This window comes from Dreissena polymorpha, chromosome 3 (assembly GCF_020536995.1).
Source record: "Dreissena polymorpha isolate Duluth1 chromosome 3, UMN_Dpol_1.0, whole genome shotgun sequence".
NCBI lineage: Eukaryota > Metazoa > Mollusca > Bivalvia > Myida > Dreissenidae > Dreissena > Dreissena polymorpha.
This window is the reverse complement of record NC_068357.1, coordinates 90,294,250-90,314,826: the sequence shown is the minus strand read 5'-3', so window position 1 is coordinate 90,314,826 and position 20,577 is coordinate 90,294,250. Positions and strand designations below refer to the sequence as shown.

General features: G+C 34.5%; 1 protein-coding gene across 1 annotated transcript in view; it reads right to left on the bottom strand.

The window, feature by feature from the left end:
- Nucleotides 1-20,577, bottom strand: part of LOC127875240 (SPARC-related modular calcium-binding protein 1-like) — a 48,957-nt gene that overhangs the window by 23,984 nt on the left and 4,396 nt on the right. The window contains exon 2 of the mRNA XM_052420127.1: nucleotides 2,946-3,123. Coding sequence (XP_052276087.1) covers nucleotides 2,946-3,123 — 178 coding nt within the window. The remainder of the gene's footprint in view (nucleotides 1-2,945; nucleotides 3,124-20,577) is intronic.

The following is a 20,577-nucleotide window of genomic DNA, read 5'->3' as shown; positions in this document are numbered from 1 at the left end:
CAAACTATTAAACGCACTTTACATCAGTTAATGGTAAGGCCGAACACTTAAGTAGATACATGCTTTTGTTTCGAAATACGGTCTCCAAAAAGTATGATATGGTCGGGACCAGGCACGAGCTGACATAACTACCCAGCGAACAATATGTGATCTATACTAGCCTCGCATTGGGAAAACGTGTCTTAATGCATGTTCGTTAAGTGTCAACCCAGATAAGCATGTGCAGTCCTCAGAAGCTAAACAGGGACAAACGTTTCGCCGAGAATAGACTTCATTTACGCGAAAAATGTCGTAAAACCGGAAAGTGCCGTCCCTGAATAATTTAGTTAGGTTTCATATTAATTTGAATGTAATGTATTACATGTACTTTGGTCATAATTAAAAACTACTTATTATTCGGTGATTACCAATTCCGTTTATGTTTATCTCGATATCGGTATTATATGAACCTCGATATGGGAAACCAGACCAATATACATGTGCGTAAAGTGTCGTTCCAGATAAGCCTGTACAGTCCGCACAGGCTAATCAAGGGCACCACTTTACGCATACACTGTATTATTGTTTGGGAGACACCTGATCTTAACTTAAAAAACTTCCTGGCGGAAAGTCTCGTCAGTTATTAGCATGTGTAAACACTTTAAGCACATGCATTAAGTCCGTTTGTCCCAGAACGAGACTCATATGTGTGTAGTAATGGTATTGAGCGAGCAGCATTTCTAAAAAGGCCATTTTCCCAAGGAGACTTGTTAGTTGGGTTTCAAGGGGTACTGGCGATGCAACTTTCCATAAGGCCATTTTCCCAAGGAGACTTGTTAGCTGTGTGTCAAGGTATACAGGCGAAACTACTATCCAGATAGTACTGTTGGTCTTTTAGCGCCATGGTACAATTGGTAGAGGGGTTTTGGTTTAAAGTCGGCTTGCCTGAAACCAAGTTTGTGTGTGGGTATTTCAGAGTTTATTAACAGCCATCTCCCCTGAGCCTTCACAACCTTATGTGTGTGAAGACCTGTCCCGAAACCAATATATTTTTGTTGGTTCTATATACGCATTAGCGTTTGGACACCTGTCCGATCTGTTTCCACACCTGAGCAATCGGTCGTCAGTGTGTTTTACCCGGTATCAAAGTACTACTGTGCTACTTATTGCCACTTGAGCTCTGCTCGCCCAAACACTCCATCTGTCGCGGCGGTACTCGATTATACCGACCAGGTGTTTGACACATTTCAACAGCTCCCGTGTCAGGCCAGCTATTGTATGCGAACTGACTCTTAATGTGCGCAACGTGTCCTTTTGATAGCGTATATCAATGGAATAGACTTCATTTAATGCGATCGTTAAATATGAACGCACATGGCGATGGTAGACTAAACAACTTTGAGAATAAAATATTGTCAACGCGCTTGGGCCTCTCTGATACTATATAACCAATGTTGAATGAAGAGCATTTGTTCATAAGTTTGCACATTAAACATTTTATATGGCATCATTCATTTGATGTGTTGCAAATAATTAAAGTATCAAAGCATAGAAGTTAAAGTTAATTCAACTTTTTAAAACATGCAATTTTGAAATCGATTTAATTTTATAGTAATTATTAAATATTGCATATTCAGATATTTCTCCAATATCGTTTTTTTTAACGAATACTTTTTTTCCGCGGCGTTTTATTTATACTGTTTTTTTATAACAACGAATGATTGATTTTTACTGGTGACGTCGTTGTATATTTGCAAGTATAATAAACCCACAGCACCTGTTTAATGTTATTTACATTCAATTAACCATCTCGAAACTCAAGCGCGCTACAGTATTCGCGTACTGGAAATATTACATTTTATAACAGATAAGTATTTTCTGATATATTTATCTGGGAAACATTTGCGTTCGGGTTCTTGGGTATTCCGCGTTGCAATATGGAATGTGCAAAAATTCCGTCTTCGACAAGCTGAGCGAGACGGATCGCAGAGATTCGCGATGCATCTGGTATGTGCGACTCGTGCAATACATATGCGAAGTGCGCGCGTTCCTGTGCCTCCGTTGCACCCGGCGTCAGTAATATTGTCACCTGCGCTTATGTTAAAACAAAAAGCGTTTACAGCGAATGCCGTACGTGTACACTGTTGCTTTTTAACGCGGATTCGCTTGAAACGTATTTTACGAAAACAATATTTTGTTTGATGTCGCGTTAAGAAAAGCAGACGAATCTTTAACGAATGTATCTATAAAACATATAAAAATAACCGTCGCTCATATCTTATTCATATGTTCGCGCTGGAATTTTGAACGGACTGCTTATTCAGGAGAAAGTAAATGGATCATGATTCCTAAACCTGTAATCATAGTGTTTTTCAACATTAAGGGCCATCCGTTGCAGTAATTGAATAGTTTTGAATTTGTTTGAAAACATATTGTTGATTTCGGCCGCAATTTTGCTGTATACCACTGTATTTCCTTTGTATGCATTTAAACATTTTTAATGCAGTTAAACAGTAAACTTAAAACCACATAAATACTAAAAATCAACGAATATTTCGAAAATATTTCGTCAAATAAAGCAAACCCATAAAAATCATTGTTCCTTATAGAGATAGCCAAGGTTTCAACGCTAGATGTGGTCTGGTAACATAGATTTAACGAAATACAAAATGCTCGTTTTTTATGTTTTTTTGGACAATATCTTTCATGCGAATTTCCCGCGACAATATCAGAACATTTACGATCGAACGCGAGATTGACTTCGGGCAGCTCATGAAAACTGCGCCGTGCTTCCAACTCTGCCCGATGCCATTCTCGCGATTTTCGTACATGTTAGGATATTGTCGCGGGAAATCCAGATGGTATATTTTGTGACACAAAAACTAGCATTAATTAATTAATTAATCTTAACATTTACGGAGCTATATTCCAGTTGTTGTGGTATATACCAATACATGCGTACTCACCTGAGCATGTGCCCCTCTTCACGATTGAGATCTTCTTGTTCTCGCACTTTCTCGCCTTCTTCACCTCGCACTTGGACATGTACGAGACCCCGTCGGAGCCGCACATTATCCGCGGCTTCCGGGCTTTGCACTTGACACTGCAAAGTTCTTCGCTGTCACGTAATGCCCGAAATAAAACCTGAAAACGTGAAAAAATACATACATACCGGTACCATGCGTGAACGAAGTCGCGTCACTTTTACTAATAATGCTTTAAGTGTATCATAATACCGGCTTTATAAGTAAGTATCAAATGATAATAATACAATACTTAAACTCCTAAACTACTAATTGCACCCACAGGGCTGATTCCTTAACTCTTGTGGTAGAGTGAGTGCTCAAATAAGATTCAGACAGCTATGCCAGCAGGAATGTCAAGTGTCTCGCAATACCGGCTTTATTAGTACATGACTAATGATAACTTTCTTCTATTGTTTGCAATTCTTGTACTAATTCAATACTAAGTCTTATATCAATAAACACAATCACGAGTGCGGTTAAGCTTAAACTGATGTGTTTGTGTGGTGAAGCGTCTGACTCCGGTGCTAATGTATGTTGTATCGCTTATATCGCTGCTACTTCTTATGTTATTATAACACTTGTAATCAAGTTTATTGTTGTGTTAATTTAAAATTTATTTTGCATATCGTCATGTTTATTTGTATGCTTATTTAGATACTTATTTATGTACTGCTTGTTCTAATGAACACGCCAATTATTAGGCTTAAGATAATATTTTTCTCTTATGCTGTTCAGAATGTTGCTGCTGCTGCTGTTAAATTGACGATTTACGTTTCAAAATATTTAACTTTTAACCTAAAATATCTTTCTAAAGTACCTTTCAATCTTTGTAATAAAAATCATTTAAGCTTTTAAAACATAAACTTTGATAATTTCAATGAAAGAACTTCCCACTTGCAACAATTATATATCAAAATAATCTTTCAAGATACCGGTATTTTTTACTTTTTTGTCAGTGTTTTCAAAAAAAAAGTAATAAAAATCCATAAAAGTTGCTATTTTAGATAAATGACTAGCATTTAAATAACTTTATATCACTATGAACAATATTTTAATTGTTTAATCTGTATTTACACATGTATGTATAATATAACATTATTATTATGTTATCTATTATGTAATCTAATAATTATATATATATAAACACTTCGAAGTCATTAGATAACATAATAATAATGTTCGACGGAAAATGAAACGACACATTTTTTAAACGTCAAAACGACGAAAATAAAATTAAAATACACGTTTTAATTTAAAATATAAACCCTTTGAGATCACGCAATATGCATCGAAAGCTAACGATCATAACCCAAACCTAAAAGATGACACAACATTAGATAACAAATCATCAAAAGAACACACCTGTTGTTATATGTATTTAATAAAGTATGAGTTTTGGTAATATATCAATAAAAGGTGGAATATAGAGGGTGACTATTGAATTCCGATACGCCACATAAACCGTCTAATTTTGCGTAATTGAAAATCCTAAACTTTGACTAAAACAGCTTTTAAATACCCATCGCTATAATTTTAAATGTGGAAACTGTGGGTCGATGAAAAATAGCGATTTTAATTTTCTTTAATATTTGATGACACCGATGTGTTAACCGTAAATATTGCAATAAAAATGTTTTCTGTGGTATCAGACTCTTTGTAAATGCAATAGAGTAACACTGCACAACGATAAAAGCGCGCAATACCATTTTGTCCCCTAAATAAACATTGTTACATATATTATACACGTCATGCGAAAATGGTTCTTATGCCGCTTGTGGCCAGCGCAGCTCCAGACCAGCCTGAGACCTTGCGTGACTTTGTAGCGGACAGCGAAGCTCTTGGCCAGCGCGTGCAGTTGGGCGGGCTGTGCTGGGATTATGCTGACCGCATATAGCATAAGACCCATTTTCGCATGACGCGAGTCAGATGACCAGATGCATGGCGGTTGTGCAGATGGTGTTTTCGATGAAATAACATACCTGAGAGACAGACAACATAAAGAAAAGGCCAAAGATGACCTAAAACATCGGAGTTGTTAGATTGCTGTAGAAGTCGTTTTCATGAGAGATTGTCTAACTTATAAGCGTCTTACTTAATGATATTTTCACACAAAAAGTCATTTTAATGCTATGCATTTGTGAATATAGGTATGCATGTACATTGACGCAGGTGTATTTTGTACAAGTTTATATATTGAGGATGTTGTGTAACTTACATATTGAATGCATAGTCATTTACTCAGCATGTCATGTTTAGGTATGTTCCATTAAAGTGCAAGCTCCATTGGTCAGTTTCTATAGATTGAATTGCCGAACACACAATCACTTGCTAATTTGTTTTGTAACGTTTAGTACTAAAATGTGTTATAATAAATAGAGAAAAAAAACATTTAAATAACAACGTCTTTACAAATTCAATAATTATTTTTCTATAAAAACATACGCTCTATTTTAGACGAAGAAAATTGAGAGTTCAATGACCCAATTTAATAATATTCTCTTTAATACGACGTCTCCATTTTTTAATTGGGTAACATCATTCCCTCTATAAGTACATTTAATGGTAAAATGAAGCTACTTCCAACATGCATTAATATTTTATTATTATTATTATTTATCATTTTAATAGCGTTGATTGTATTTTAGATCCAGATAGACATTCCTTTCGTAGAATTTAACGAATATCGAAAACGTGGGACCAAGCTTATATCATGACACTTGAGTGCCCCATCTGTAAGACTTTCAACACCTGCGAGTGTTTACAAGGCACTTCATTAAACAAACTCCCATCCAGCTTTAAGCACGTTTGTATCCGCATTTGTAACAATTTCCTTCTATACTCAATACTTCGTTTTAAAACCTAGATTCCATAAAGCCATAAATCACGCAGAGATTTACCAATCTTCAAATTGTTGCTTTTATAGTAGAACCGTGATTCAGCGTTTCCAAAATACATCGTCATTGAGGTACATTGATACTGATGTAATAAACAATAAACGATCGCATTATGTAATGCAAAAAATAAAAAGAAGTTTATTAAATTATTATAATGGGTTATGCACGAATCAAAGTCCCAGTTTAGATATACAAATTGTGTTTGGTAAAAAAATGAAAACTGCAAATTTCGTTTTTAATGGATAGTTTACCCAGTCGTTAATTTTATGATATTTAGCCATAGTTAGATTCATTTTCGGATTTGTTCATTGTATGGGAATTATCTTTATATACAATATGCACCTTGCTTCATTTTTTTATTTTGCAACATGAAAACAATAGCCATGATTTCAAGTAAACACCATGGAGGTAATTAAGTTGATGAAAACGTGTGTACTGAGAGAAATATCTCAATATTATTAATATTTTTTCATTGATCACATGTCTATAAACTATGATCAACTTTTAGAAAACAAATTGCGATCAATACGTTGATTGTCGGTATCACTGAAAAACAATAGTCTCGATTGCATGTTGTTAATTTTAGGAAGAATTTTACAATCAAAAGACAAACACGTAACAATATCGTAATGCGTTTATGGATATGTTTTCAAGAAGTAAACGTTAGTTATAGATATATTGACCGTTATGCTGCCAGTAATAAATACTTCGCACATGAAACATTGCGAACCTTGTTTTCAAATTATCGATAAATTGTAGCGTTGTGATAATCGCGAAACTGAAACTCGACATTATCACCATTTACTTATGCAAGCAACACTTGCGCTGCCAATTAAGATGCATCCTTCCTGTAAAAAGCGAGAAACCCACAATATGTCATAAAACACTCATCGGTTACTCATAAACTTATTGTTCTGTTCTGTCAGACTCATCAGAAACGTTTTCAGCAAACGTGCAACCCAGACGGGTTTCCATTCACACAGCCACACGCGAAAAAACTTGCTGATGATCGTCTGCAACAGCGCGTGCCACGGACTCGGCGAATGTGGCAGTTCTGATACGTCTTCCAGATGCATGTTCCAGGTTGCGTAAATTGCCACAGAAATAAGTCCAAGTACCACAGTACAATTATATAAAAAATGAACATGGATTGTCAGTTACGTCAGCGTCGCTCTAAAAATAACAGCACTTACGTTATTTATGTTTGATATGACAGCTGTTTTGGTGTAATAATGTATGAAGTTAGTAATCTAGACATACGTAAGTGAAATTTCATACCCATATGTGAAATGTAATGATTAATTAACATTTTGTAAATTTTAGTTGCCTCTCTTGTATTATAGTCATATGCCAGTGGCATTTTACAACCTATGTGAAATTTTACAAGTATAATACATGAATCTTAAAATAATAACTGTCCTCCATGGTTTGTATATTTTAATTTGTCAATGATAGGTATTCGGATAGAAATATTAGAAAAATAACCAAGAATTATATTTCTTGACGGACTGCAATATAAACGGATACACCCCATATTGGTTCGTGTAACAAAGCAATAGTATCAATTTAGATTTGCATTAGTTCGTTTACATTAATTTAATTACAAGTGCATGTCTTTACGTCCTTACGTCTAAAACGGAATCAGCTCATCAACCACTTCATCACATAACATAAGAGCCTTTCTGTCGTATTGTTATTAATGCTTGACAACTTTATCCAGTGTCCCGGGAGTGGATCGGATTACATGCCACCTGGGGTTGAAGATGTCATCCCAAACTTTATTTGCATCCTAATTTCTTAGTATGTCGATCAAGTATCAGTGTTTTGAATCTTGATTCCGATTTCTCGAATTCTTGACACGGAAATAGATTTCCGTTTGACAGGCGGGTTGTATAAAGTTTGCAGATGGTTACAGTATACTAAATAATTTAGATGTACCGTGCAATACTTTCTTTAAAGAAACATGGTGATTTGCTAGCTGACATTCTTCAGTTCAAACTGTTATGTTTTAAGATTATAGACTTGAAAAAGAAACGTGCGCGAACGTGGGTTACAATCAACTAAAAAGTATCCGGAAAGAACGTTTAACTTTAAACAATGAACTTTAGTTCCTGTCAACTTCTCTCTTACATTTCGCATGACATTACCTGTTTATTTCAATAGCCTATGGCACCATAACAACTAAATCAACCAAAAACATAAACATGATTATCCTCTTAATGGCAAATTTCATTCAATTAATCGCCATGAACATCACATTTTATGGAAAAATAATGCACATGTATTTACAATGGACATAGACTTAAAACCAGCAAAACAAAACCGTGCGAAGATCCATGTATGTCGCTAAGAATAACTAATAATTAATTTGACCGCACGTTCAAAGCAACTTCAAATGCCCTGACTTTACCATCGCTGGTGTACTGTAATAAACCACAATTAAGTAAGAAAACAGCAAACATGTGAGATATTTGTACTATTATGATATTTTGTCACACTATCGCAAATGATCTTAAAGGGATCTTTTCATAGATGTTGGCAGATTTTATTAAAGTTTGTCATTAAATGTTTTATATTGATCAATGTAAAAATCGGATCTAAAAAGCTCCAGACAATAACAAGAAAAGAATTAAAGAAAAAAAGTAACCCTCAACTGGGCCCGAACCATGTACCACTGCAGTAAAAGTCTAACGCTTAGAGCACTCGGCCATCTGTGCTAATACAATGACAGATATATTTTATACTTTATATAAGCAATCATCGTCGTGTCACAAAATATTACGACGACAACAACAGAACTCTCCAAATTATTCAGACGTTTCGCGTTGCAACTCTTTATAGTTTTCAGGTTTTTAAATCGTTAAAAGATGCATATTATGGATATTTTAGAGCACGGTAAATGATCAGTATTACTGTTTCCTCACAAATATCACAACTACGACGAAAAATTTCGAATTTTAAACAATTTTGTTCAATTTTGTGTATTTACCAAAACGTGAAAAGGTCTCTTCAACATATTTATGCCTAGCGTCTAGAAAAAGGGCCTTGGCAAACAGCGTATCATGCGGCGTCTCATCAGAGTCTGCGCTGTTTGCTTAAAGAACTTTCTGTAAAAAATATTTTAAATATAGAAATAAATATACTAGACATCCCTAATTTGGAAATAAATTGATCCAATTTAGAAGGATGGGAGAGTCCACCAGGCATAAATGGGTTAATCAAATATAGTGCGTAGTGAACGTAGAAAAACTCTGGTTAGTTATGGGGAAGTTGCCTTGCTACACGCGGCCAAACTGTGGCAAGCGTAATAAGTGTCTTTATTGACTAATTATTATAAATTTACAGTTTGTTTTTATATTAACTGGCGTGGGCTTATGACCAAGTCGTCATACATTTAAAAAAATTGATATGATTGAGTTTAAGTTAAACCTGTTTCGCAATACGTTTTACTTTTCAGTTAAAATAACAGTGTCATCAACATCTTGAAAAAATAAGAAAAAGCTATCATGGAATTACTAAATACATTATTTAATTTGGTTGAGGCACATAGTAAACCTATCAATGTAAAGGACATATTCAAATCGTTCAAGAACAATAAAAAAGTATAGTTGACAGAATTTAACCTTTTTCAACTTAAAAATATTATTTTACTTGTTCTTACCATTAACACACGATTTTGCTTTGACGTGCATATAATTTTTAATTTCATATTATTATTATTATTGTAATACTTTATCTTTTCCCACAAAATGACCTATTAACCGAATGAAATAATTTACTACAAACGGGGTAGATTGATTTATCATACATATAACCATTTTAATCGATACAAATGCACTTCCATATGCTACCGAATATTATATGGGAACGCCCAACAGCCGTGAACCCGGTTTGAACATCTCAGAACAGATTTCTTGAAAGATTATATTCAAGTCGACACCATTAGATGGCCTTTGTTAGCATCCGAATTGTATTCAAACCTGTTATAAATATTATGTTTAAGTTAAGTTAACACATGGCCATGGGAGAATGAAAGGAATACTTTATAATTAATAATACAGATGTTAAAACTGTCGTTCAAACTAAAACATAAATATCGTGTGTCATACAATTCTGTCCGCGTTTAAGGGTAATATAAAAGATTTAAAGGCGCATAATAGCTAATGCGTAAAGGAAGCTGATACATTAGTACGGGATAAGTATTTTAATAGCGCCATTACGATGACTATGGGGCACTAGAACATCATTTCCAAAATAAGAAGGATATTAGTGAACGATTATCCTCAATAATGGAGCAACTATTTTTATACATTTCAATCTTGTCCAAATAAATGTCAGAACATGTTTTGTTTACAAAATAGAAAACAAATCAAGTTATTTTTTAACTTTAAGTTATACAAGTTCTCAAAGTGTTCTCTGAATCCTAAGATATAAAATATTGTTAAGTCACAGTCCCAGAATTAGTAAAAAGACACCTTTGCAGAAATCTAACGGATTGGGCGTGGCCTCGTTTTTCACAATAGTGCTTCATTGCATATATGCATATTAACATGTCTGTTGCAGCTAGGTATTGTAGTGTAATCGGAATGCCGAAGATGTTAATTTGTTTTACAGGTATGAAAAGTAATAAGTGTTTGCTAGTATTTAACAAAAATTGTATTATAGAAAAACATTGTACTCATAAAGAAATATTATTCCCCTATTTTTCCCCTTTTTTTAAGACTTATTAACATGTTATAATAGAACAATAATTATGACGTATCATACTTTTTTAAGTAAAATAATTTTTCCGATTTTCAAGAAGCAATCGTGTGATGAAATATGCCCGTGATGACGTGTCTTCTAACAAATGTATTGCCGAAGACGCTTTAAATCACAAAGCGCAAATTCCTTCCCAGCCTAAATGTTTCACCCACTTGTGAGTTGCATCCAATTTCAAGATATCAACAAAACATCTGGATAAATGTTAAGCCCGATAAAGGCCAATTATTCACATAATCATGTGTACTAATCCACAGCATCAAAGTCGAACGCCCATTCAAGGATTAACTACTGTTATATATTGCACCTTTAGGGTCTCTCTCAAGCCGGCTAATCAGGTGGTTCGGTGCGAACATTTCGGAAATCGCCACCAGGTGGCAGCACAGGTGCGCGACGGAACTGGGCGACTAGAGCCCTGGGCGGGAACGTAAAGGTACAAACCGAAGCGGTTTCGGTTCTTATGGTACATGTATGTATAGATTCTTGCTTAAAAGTTCGCACGAAAATCAATTGAAATATTTGCGCATATAATTATTTTGATTGTCAATAAAAAAAATGCTAATGCTTATGTCTTTAATATAAATAATCATAGTTATAATCGTTTCTGTTGTGACATAATTTAAACGTTTTTCATAATTGTTCAACCTTTCAAGATGTAAACCTACATTTTTGCAGTTACATTCATAAAAACTGAGGTAACTTACGATTAATTAGTATGAGTGTACATACATTGATACGCGTTAAGTCGTTGTTTTCGATTCGAAAACATGTACATAATGTTGAGGTTCTTTATCCCCGTTTTTAAGCACGCACACACGAACGCGCCCACCCCATACACACAAATAGAAACCACGAACGTGTAACTAACTGTTAAAAATTTGTGTAAACACATCCAACTTAAGAACATTTATTTTGTGCGAGATAATATCGCCATAGGAATACGAGATTAAATAATTTGTACTCTCAGTATGTCGTTGTTTTTTATTCGTTATTATTTAAAATAAATTCTAACAGTAGATATAGTATGCATTTACATTTTCGTTGTAGTTTACACCTAAAAGCAAGTCAAAGTTAAGCAAGTGTAACTTTAAAGTGTTATCCATAATTCTGCACGTACTTGGCAATGTTGTATTCGCAAACTGCTTTTATACATGTTTTATTCGTTAATAACACTTTCCTACTTCTAGCGTAAAGTTCTTTGTCAAGTTCTTGTCGCTATAATGTTAAACATAAAATGTGAGCCTATTAACAATATTGCCACTTGCATCTTCCCTAGTAATTAAGAAAGTATGCGCCGTTGATATATGTATCTTATTTATATAGCCGTCACTTCTACTCGTAACATTGCAATGGTTGTAAGTTGACAGGCATGAAATGAGTGGAGTTTGTTAATTCAATTAAGCGAAAATGACATTTTAATGACTCATTTTACCGAAATATAAATGATGAGCTATTTGTTTCCACTGTTGTAGTCTAGAAATCCATTTTACACTGAACTGTCTATTGTTAAAATCAGACCTGCAGAAGTTGCACGACGCAATAAAGAAATGATATAACAAGACATAGAGTAGCGAATGAACCAACACAAGTTAAAAAACAAACACAAAGAACATGCGAACGGACAATCGTAAAATAAGCATACACATGAGAAACAAGCCGGTCTGAAAGGCCCAAAGATGCTCACTTGAGGTCCAATGGAACTGACCTGCAGCCCATGGTATCATTAAAACAAATGTTCAGACCATGACGAGTGAACTATAAATGTATCTTTCATAGTGCTAACATGGTTTTGCTATAGCCAAATAGGATAAATCCCTCGCCTCCCTGGCGGACATGTTATTTCAACAGACTGGATTTGTTTTTAACTCATCCAAGATATCATTAAAACAAATATTCTGGCCAAGTTTCATGAAGATTGGAAAATAAATGTGACTTTGAGATTGTTAACAAGATTTTACTATAGACATTTAAGGAAAAATGACCTGCCCCGTGACGGCCAAGCTTTTCAACCATTCGGAACGTTTTTCAAACTCATCCAAGAAATCAATGGAACAATTCTTCAGATAAGGATAATGAATATCGGACAATAAATGTGGATATTCAAAGTGTTAACAAGGTTTTACTATAGCCATATATAATGCCGGGTCCCCTGGTGGCCATGTGTTACAAGAAAATGGAACCATTGTCTAACTCGTCCAAGATATAATTGGGACAAATCTTCTGAACAATTTTCATGATGATCGGGCAATAAATGTGGCCTCTAGAGTGTTTACGTGGTTTAACTACAGCCATATACATGTGCTAAATATGAGTGAGTGAGTGTGATTAAGTAAGTAAATGAAGTCCTTTAAAAAGCACAAAGTTGTTCATTAAGGAAGGAGAAATGAACATGAACATAAAAGGGATAAATAAGAATTTCTAAATAAGTTACAAAACATAAATAAAGGATCAGTATGTAATAAATGTCAACGTTAGCTGCGCAAATGTAGTCAACTGTTGCCAAGATTTTCTTTGATAAATGAAGTACCTCCGATAGTCTACAAGTGTTAGCGAATATCACATGAGTCAGTAGTCCACTTTATTACAAAAGTGCATTATAAGTGTCTATAAATGCGATACGAGTTTTTGTGTTATCCGTATAAAGACACTAAACATGCGATAGTGCAACGTTTAAACCTGCCTATTGTGTGGAGAAAAAACTTGCAAAACAAAACTGTTTCCATTCAATGATATACATGTTCATTTTTGTACAAGAGAGTCCATGATTAATTGATAAAATATAAGCTTCTGGCAGTCGCGTAGTCGTATCAAGAGTTACCCAGTCTGCTAATAAGAACACGAAACCCTGCGTGACTTTAAAACGGACATAGTAGCTCCTGACCAGACTGCGCTGGCTGCTACATAGCATGGTACCCAGTTTCCTTGAGCCCGGCTCAAATAATGTACATCAAGATTGAAATTATAATTGGTATCGTCATTCGGGTAATTGCAACTACATCTACGGTCTTCTTAATGAATGGCGCTTACAGGCAAAAGAACTTCATCTGATAATTCACAACCTTCACCACAGGTTATGTGTTTTCGAAGAATACAATTACTACTGAATTGTACATAATAACCTTCAAATATGTGGACATATGTACACAATTTACAACAATAATCAAAATTCGCTATTAAACACTATTTTTTTTAAGTTTTCTTAATGTTTTTGTTCCAATCTTTTTTCGTTATTATTCTAAAGAAAAGTATTCACATTTAAAAAGCGACATACATTTTATAAAACAAACATATCTTGTTCTTGGCGTGAAATTAAATAAAGGGCGAACGGTACATACTACCATCATATCTTCACCATGCATAAAATAGCCGTAAACATTAGACATACTAATTTATTTAGTCATTAAACACGACAAGAACCCTCACAGACATAATAGTTTAACAAATTAGGGAATAAGCACACAATTTGAATGATACAGCACATATTTAAAGGGGCCTTTTCACATTTTTTGGCATATTTTGAAGTTTGTCATTAAATGCTTTATATTGATAAATGTAAACATTGGATCCTAAAAGCTCTAGTAAAAAATCAAGAATAAAATTAAAACAAGAAAAAAAAGGAGCCGGTACCAGGGCTCGAACCAGTGACCCCCGGAGTCCTGGAGTTAGTCTGAAGTAAAAGCGCATTAGCCCTCTCGGCTATTCCGCCGTGAATACACAGAAGAAGTATTTTATACATTATATAAGCAATCTTCGTAGTTTCGTAAATTTAAACGACAACAGAACTCTCCAAATTATTCAATCGTTTCGCGTTGCAACGCTTTATAATTTTTAGGTTTTCAAACCGTTACATATAATGGCTATATTGGACTACGGTAAATGTTCAGTAATACTGTTTCCTCACAAATATCATAACTAAAACGAAAATTTGAGAATCTGAAACAACTTTTTTTTCAATTTTGTCAATTTTCCAAACCGTGAAAAGATCCCTTTAAATATACCTTCATTTTTATGAGTTATATTTTCGTGTTCAGATGAAGACTAAGCGTTGACAGAAAAAACGAATATAAACTCGAGTTTATTATTTTCTAATACATAATACATATCAGCTGATATGCTCTCAAAACGTGAACCACATACAGTTGTCAAAATTATTTATTTTAATAGCGATCAGTTTACTACATGTATTGATAGAACAAACACACTATTAATTTTACAAGGAAAAATGCATTAGGTGAACATAAAAAGAGGCACTGATTGTTTTGGGTATATATTTGATAATTCGCAGCGACAGTATTTCAATGTCTAAATGGAACAAAATATAAATTACACGCGTATTTCATCGATTAAGTGTGTCCCATATATATTGAAACGTATTATGGTCAGAAAAAAAAGCCTGCATGCGATCTTCAGCTAAACAAAGATCGACCTTTCAAAATCTAGTAACTCCCCTGAAAACACGTCAGATCCTGTAAGACACATGCATACAACGTGTCTTAACAATGCTATGGTGGCGCCAAATCGGTAAGAAACTTAATGCCGGTTTAAGCAAAAATTGACGAGAACATGTGTGTTAACGGGACTTATATCAGGGTTTCTTACCGATTTTTATAAGTGATATGGAGAAAGATAGGCCGAGGACTATTATTACTAGCACTTCTCATCGAATTCCGATAACAAATGAGTATATGAAATAATATGATAATAGGTGCTACCTAATTTACGGGCAAAAGCTTTTTTGATATAACCATGTATTTTTAATGAATAATATTTTACATGTTCAAAATAGTATAATTGTTTCAAAAATAAAGTAATGCATCCAAAAAGTATAAGCTTCAAACGAGTAACATGTTCCTAGATCTTATAATTTTGTGTGTTTTCTAGCGGATGGAATTTAAAGCTGGTTCGGTGGCTGCGGTATAGTGGATATGGTGTCTGCTTAGTAACTGGGGGGGTCTCTGTATTGCTCCCTTAAGTGGGAGCGTTCTTTAGATCACCCTTAAGACACTAAGTACTGCTCATTGTCGGTTCTGGTTCTACTTAAATGTACCCGGGGTACTCTTAAGTATACTTAGATGTACACCTGGTACAGACAATTTACTGAAATGTACCCGGGAATTCTTTCTCTAAAGAAGTCATTGTCTTTCTTGGATAAGCCGCTAGCAGAAGCATGTAAATGATATTCAGTACACACATGTATATAAAAAGGTGTATGGTATTGTGTGGAGATACAAAACGCTTCACACCATTTATTTGCACATAAAATAATAGTTACACAATCAGTAATACTAAAACACTGTCATCAGCTTACAATAATATTTACGTATATGAAGTTCCAAAGTGATGTTACCTTTTGAAAAACTGTGGAATCAATGAAGTAACATTTTATTACATTTTACAAAATTAACTAGAAATGGCGCTGCAGAGGCCGACGCGTATCCCCACGCCGCATGTTTGACCCAGGGGCGCACCAGGGTTGGTAATGGGGCCACGCATAGTTGAGATTGACCATATTGTCATAAGAGAAGTTCAGTATCAAGTAGAAGTGAATCGGTGTAGAAATGAAGAAATTAAAGTAAAAGGCAATTTTGGGTTGGTGTGGTCTATGTGTGCGGGGCGCCCCAGGGTTGGTAATGGGACCATGCATATTTGAGATTGACTGTATAGTCATAAGAGAAGTTCAGTATCAATTAGAAGTGAATCGGTGTAGAAATGAAGAAATTATACATAAATTATAGTAAAAGGCAATTTTGGGTGGGCGTGGTCTATGTGGGCGGGCGCCCCAGGATTGGTAATGGGCCATGCATAGTTGAGATTTACTGTATTGTCATAAGAGATGTTCAATATTAAAAAAATAAAAAAAATGTAGTAAATCGGTGTAGAAATGAAGAAGTTAATGTAAAATAACATTAAAAATGAGTGAACATCTCTGACCCGGCCCCATCCCATAACTTTTGACCAAGGGGTCAGATCAAAATTCCAAATAGTGCAGGGTCGCACATATGCCCATAGCTACCATGTGTGTAAGTTTCAAGGTTCTAGTGCTTATAGTGTAGGAGGAGATAGTGGCCAGGACGGACAGACGGACGGAAGACGGAGATAATCATTTATAACCACAATATCCCCACTTTTTCTCCGAAAAGCGTGGGGATAACAATGCTGATTTTGTACTAGCGCATAAAACATTTTTCATGGAACAACAAGTAACAACAAATTTCTTAATTACACAATAGAAAGGAAATCATATTAATGGCATTATGCACTAACTAAACAAGCTATTTGCTACTGATTAGAATTACACTATCTTACTAAAAATGATCACAACAGGTACTTAGTTCTTTTACATACTTGTGGTAAGTTTTGTATTACTAGTGTAACATTTACTGGCAGACACTTGTCAATATACAGACTAATTTTGCAAGGGAACCTTCATATTTCTTCAGCATCATTGCCTTGAAATTGTTAATTTAACAACCCTTTGACAATGTTTGCACATCTGATCTTATAATGTCATTGCTGTTTTTGTTTATAGATAGACAGATATAGACTTTTCAAAGTTCTATAAAAGTTTACATATGTTCCATCCAAGAAAACCAACAGAACCAATAAATAATAAGATCACCACAGCAAATAAGTGTGTATAGCTTGGAAACATCGATAGTTCAGGAATCCCTTCTTTGTTTATTCCTGGAAACCAAAACTGTCAGATTTGCTCAATAGAATGGCTGGAGTTGTGTGATGCCCAGCTCTTGCCTTGGCAAACAGCTTCTAAAAACGGAAAACCAACAAATATCTTAAAATTTGATAAATGATGCAGACAATTTCTAAATGTCACGTTGTTGTTTTTTTTCCATTTCGAACCTGGAAGATTTGTTACGAAAAAATTCGGTACGAAAATCCAACGGTATTAGATTTTGTGGTTTAAGGCCTTAACTTTATATAGTGATATGTAACCTTTCGGGATATCGGCCGAGTGCGAGCAGACGAGGTGTAAATACGTTTAAAATAATCTAAAAGACTAAAAAGTTAAATCGGAATATCGTTAAATTTTGTGAATAAATGTATTTCTGATGGATAACAACCACAACTTACCAGAATATTGCTCATGATCACATGTAAAACTGCTGTCTGAGAGCGAATGGAAAATGCGTCATTGCGAATAGTGACAAATTAACAGTAGGGTATCGTTATTGAAATACCGCGAGAATACTGCTAGAATATAGATGCCAACTATAATGTGTAAAACATATTATTTTTTAACAAGCGTTTGTGATTTGTCAGGATAATAATAACAATAAGATATCGAAAAGATCAAAGCAAATAAATTCGAAAGAAATCGGAGATTCGGGTAAAACATTTTAGACGGGTTATATTTACCAAAATTGTGTTTGGTTAAGACTGTCACTATATGTAGTGAACCAGTCTATGAGACAAAACATGAAGAAGAAGAGAATTCAGGGGAGATAATTGTGTAATCATAATTCTGAAACGGTCTCATGTGGTGGACAAAAACATATAATGCGAGAATATTTAGTGCGATTCGCTACACAATAATGATGTCATTGATATATTTTTTCCAGAGGTATGTATTTACATGTGATTTAGCATATGTCAAAGTGTTTTTGATTTGTTCAAGTTCATAAATAGCATCGCGAAAATATATGTCGCGTGGCAATTTTTTTTGGAGATGCATCCTTTTGTGTATTTTTTTATGTCTAAATATCCATATGTATGAACGGTCAACGCCTGCTTCGCGGGCTTTTGCCCGTATAATGATTGAATTTGTTGGAACTAATCTAATAACCACTTATTTGTTTTTTAAAACACAGAACTGCTTCTTAACATCAATGATCGTTTGTTAGTGTGTAATAATTGAATCACATTCATAAGAAGTGGTTATCCAATCTGAACAGATGAAACACTCATTCATTTCAGTTACATTCTTAAAAAGTGCGGTGATAATTTACGATGATATTATTGGTGTAAGTACCTACGTGTCTGTTTAAGCGTTAATTCGTTGTTTTCATACGTTGTGGGCGTAGAAGTAGTTAAAATGTATAATACATTGAACGCACATGAACACAATTTACATGTAAACTAAAAATGGTTGATGCTAAAACGTCTCAACATTTTTTTAAAACAAATTGCCTGAACAAATTTCACAAAAACAAGACACTATTGGCTTGAAGTTTATTGCAAGGCCAAATATTCGCGTCTCTAGTTTTCTTCACGGTGCAGAAAAAAAACTCGTAAATATTTGACATATTATTACTCAACAATTACATACCAGAATTCATTTCAGATGCAAGCAAAAAGCACCAGATGCTTAAATTACAGAAAAATCACATACCATTAAAATGAAAATATTTTTTTCGTACGGGAACGGTTTCACAAACCTCTTTCCTGTAATTTTGTGAGTTTTCAGTTTAGTATACAGTCAATGTAAAGGCCATTCTTAAGTGATCGACATGTGTTCTACCAAATAATGAACGTTTGCAGAAATTGTTTTCGTTGATGAAACAAAAACTAGATATAACCTACTGAAATGAATTGTATATTATGTTAAATCTGAAAAGAAATGATAAAATAGAAAGTCGTATCAAATGCCAAAATTGTATTGTTAAAACAACATCGGGTATAGATGATAGGATACTTAGTTATGGATTTCTGGATTTTTTTGTGAAACGGCGCTACAACTGAAAGAAAGAACGACATGACTACGAAGATGACGAATGGTTGCCTGAACAGAATAGAAACAATTTTGTAAAAAAGATAGAACGAATAGCAAGCTGATAAATTTGAAGAATATGCCTAACAAACGTGAAACCTGAAAAGAACATACTTAATAAAGGTTAAATGAGAGAATGTAAATGTTGAAGAGGAAACAAGAGGCGCGAAGTCCATAACGCGCTTAAACTTGAGGCCTCATTGAACTAAACTGGTTTTGCATCTAGTGCTTACAAGGATTTCACAATAGTTTTTAAAGGAAAATTGCCGAACACTTGACAGAAATGCTGTGAACAAACAAAACAAAATCCCATTCCTGATATCATAACAAAACAGTGTTTGATGGTCTGAGCGTGAGTTCATGATTGTGTCAAATATATGACTTGTAGAGTTTTCAAATGATTTAACTAATACCACATAAGGGAAACTGCCCAGCCTAACGGGGCCATAGTTTAACGGATCGGATTCATATCTCACACAACGTTACTTCTGTTACGAGACCTCGTGATGACCCCAAATTGTCCAGTTGCGGGCTCGCCAAAGATGTTATGGAAGAAATGTTCTGACAAAGTTACAAAGACAAAGAAATTAACGATGTATTATAATACACAGGGAATAAAAACAAAACATGTTGTAAGTGTATTTAAATACGAAAAAACATTGACATTCCTGCATGTACCAGGCAATAGAAGGTCGCAGCGAATAATAAACAATGAGCACGTAACACAACCTTTATATTTGTCTCTCTCTCTCTCTCTCTCTCTCTCTCTCTCTCTCTCTCTCTCTCTCTCTCTCTCTCTCTCTCTCTCTCTCTCTCTCTCTCTCTCTCTCTCTCTCTCTCTCTCTCTCTCTATATATATATATATATATATATATATATATATATATATATTAACGTGTCTTACATATTTATATTTCAATATAAAGCAGTAGAACCAAAAAGGTAAATAACCGACGCATTTCCCCCCGTTTATTTTTGACCACAAACATTCCAATTTCAGACACATCTGTCTTGCATCAGACACCGCCATAAAGCCTTCGGAAATCTTGTAATAAAAGATGTTTACGTATGTAGGATTTAATTATTGTTGCACTTTTAATACAATAAAGTATTCTTGGAAAATTTGTCGAAGGTGATTTCCGTCATCATTTGCGACGCAATAACGTTGTGATATTTATTGGGTAAATATGAA